The sequence below is a fragment of the Octopus bimaculoides genome, chromosome 3 (genome assembly GCF_001194135.2).
Source record: "Octopus bimaculoides isolate UCB-OBI-ISO-001 chromosome 3, ASM119413v2, whole genome shotgun sequence".
Lineage (NCBI taxonomy): Eukaryota > Metazoa > Mollusca > Cephalopoda > Octopoda > Octopodidae > Octopus > Octopus bimaculoides.
This window is the reverse complement of record NC_068983.1, coordinates 93,900,690-93,902,320: the sequence shown is the minus strand read 5'-3', so window position 1 is coordinate 93,902,320 and position 1,631 is coordinate 93,900,690. Positions and strand designations below refer to the sequence as shown.

General features: G+C 37.0%; 1 protein-coding gene across 6 annotated transcripts in view; it reads right to left on the bottom strand.

Annotated features, from left to right (window-relative positions):
- Positions 1-1,631, bottom strand: part of LOC106883961 (transmembrane protein 245) — a 503,944-nt gene that overhangs the window by 177,263 nt on the left and 325,050 nt on the right. For all 6 annotated transcript variants that reach the window (XM_052966323.1, XM_052966324.1, XM_052966327.1 and 3 more), the window contains one exon: positions 960-1,135. In XM_052966323.1, coding sequence (XP_052822283.1) covers positions 960-1,135 — 176 coding nt within the window. The remainder of the gene's footprint in view (positions 1-959; positions 1,136-1,631) is intronic.

Below are 1,631 nucleotides of genomic sequence, written 5' to 3'. Positions count from 1 at the left end.
TATATATATATATATATATAGATATATATATATAGATAGATAGATAGATAAACAGGTTGTTAGGTTATCATCAGCTACGTGTGTTGTGTATGCATGTTTATGTGTGTGTGTGTGCATGTGTGCATATGTGTGTGCACGTGTGTGTTTATATACATTGATAAATACACATAGGCTAATGCATGGCTGTGGTTAGAAGTTCATTTCTCAACCACATGGTTTTAGGTACAGAACCCCTGGGTAGTTTTTTGAGAGAGTGTCAGAAACTGTGTAGAAATCTATTGTGTGCATGTGTGTCTATGACTGCCATTATGTTAACACCTTTTCAAAATCAATGTTTTGGGATCCATTATAACAATGGAAAAATATTCAAGATGGTGCCACAGTATGGGCTTAGTATAATGACTGAAACAAGTAAAAGAGTGAAAGAACAAAAAAATGTAGATAAGTAGAGAGATAAAATAGATTGAGGCCTCTTAAATCAATCACTTCGTCTTTCTTTCTGCCTGACTGTTACTCTCTCTCACTCTCTATCTGTCTATCTTATCTAGATTAGATAGATAGATAGAGAATTAGATAGGTAGAGAGATAGAGGGAAGGATATCTATCTCTTCAACTTGCTGGGTAACAGATAGAGGAAAATGAATCTATTTAAGAAGCTACCTTGCTAGATATACAAACAGATTTACTGAGAGATAAGACTACCTTCTAACTAGAGAAAGAGAAATAAAGATAGATAAGATAGATAGATAGAGAGAGAGAGAGAGAGGGAGAGAGAGAGAGAGAGAAGGAGAAAAAAGTTAGGAGAGGAGAAAAAGTATGATTTGACCAAAACCTCAGTTCTTTGAGCTCATGCAATCACAATGATGCATGCAACATAAAAAAATGCACAAAGCCCCAAAAAACAACAAAAACAACAAAAATCTGAAACACAAGCAATTAGAGCAGTCATGATGTTCTACCTGAAGGTCGTGTGGTCCCAGCTTCTGGTTGAGATGAACCTCCTTGGAGTAGTTTACCATAAATACTTATTGCAGCAACAAGGAAGCAAAGTACGATCGGACCAATAAGAGCTCCCTCCAAGCCCAGGCAGTAGATTCCTCCAGCAATAGAGAGACCAGTCATGTATGGGTGACCACTGAAAAACAAACAAAAATACATAAATAAAAAAACAATACATTATGAATTTTTTATATACATAAATATACATAAATATATATGTATTCAAACATCTATATATATATATATATAGGTAATTACAGGCAAGTGGGAGAAATGGCATTTTATACCTGGTTATTTGAATTTCATGTTTCTGTCTGTATATGAAGTATCATCATCAATTAATGTCTGTTGTCCATGCTGGCATGGGCTGGATGGTTTAACTAGGGCTGATCAGCTGAGGGGCTGCACCAGATTCCAGTCAGATTTTGGATGCCCTTCCTAATGCCAAGTATATCATCATCATCATCATCATTTAATGTCCGCTTTCCTTGCTAGCATGGGTTGGACGATTTGACTGAAGACTGGCGAACCAGATGGCTGCACCAGGCTCCAATCTGATCTGGCAGAGTTTCTACAGCTGGATGCCCTTCCTAATGCCAACCACTTCGAGAGTGTAGTGGGTGCTTTTATGT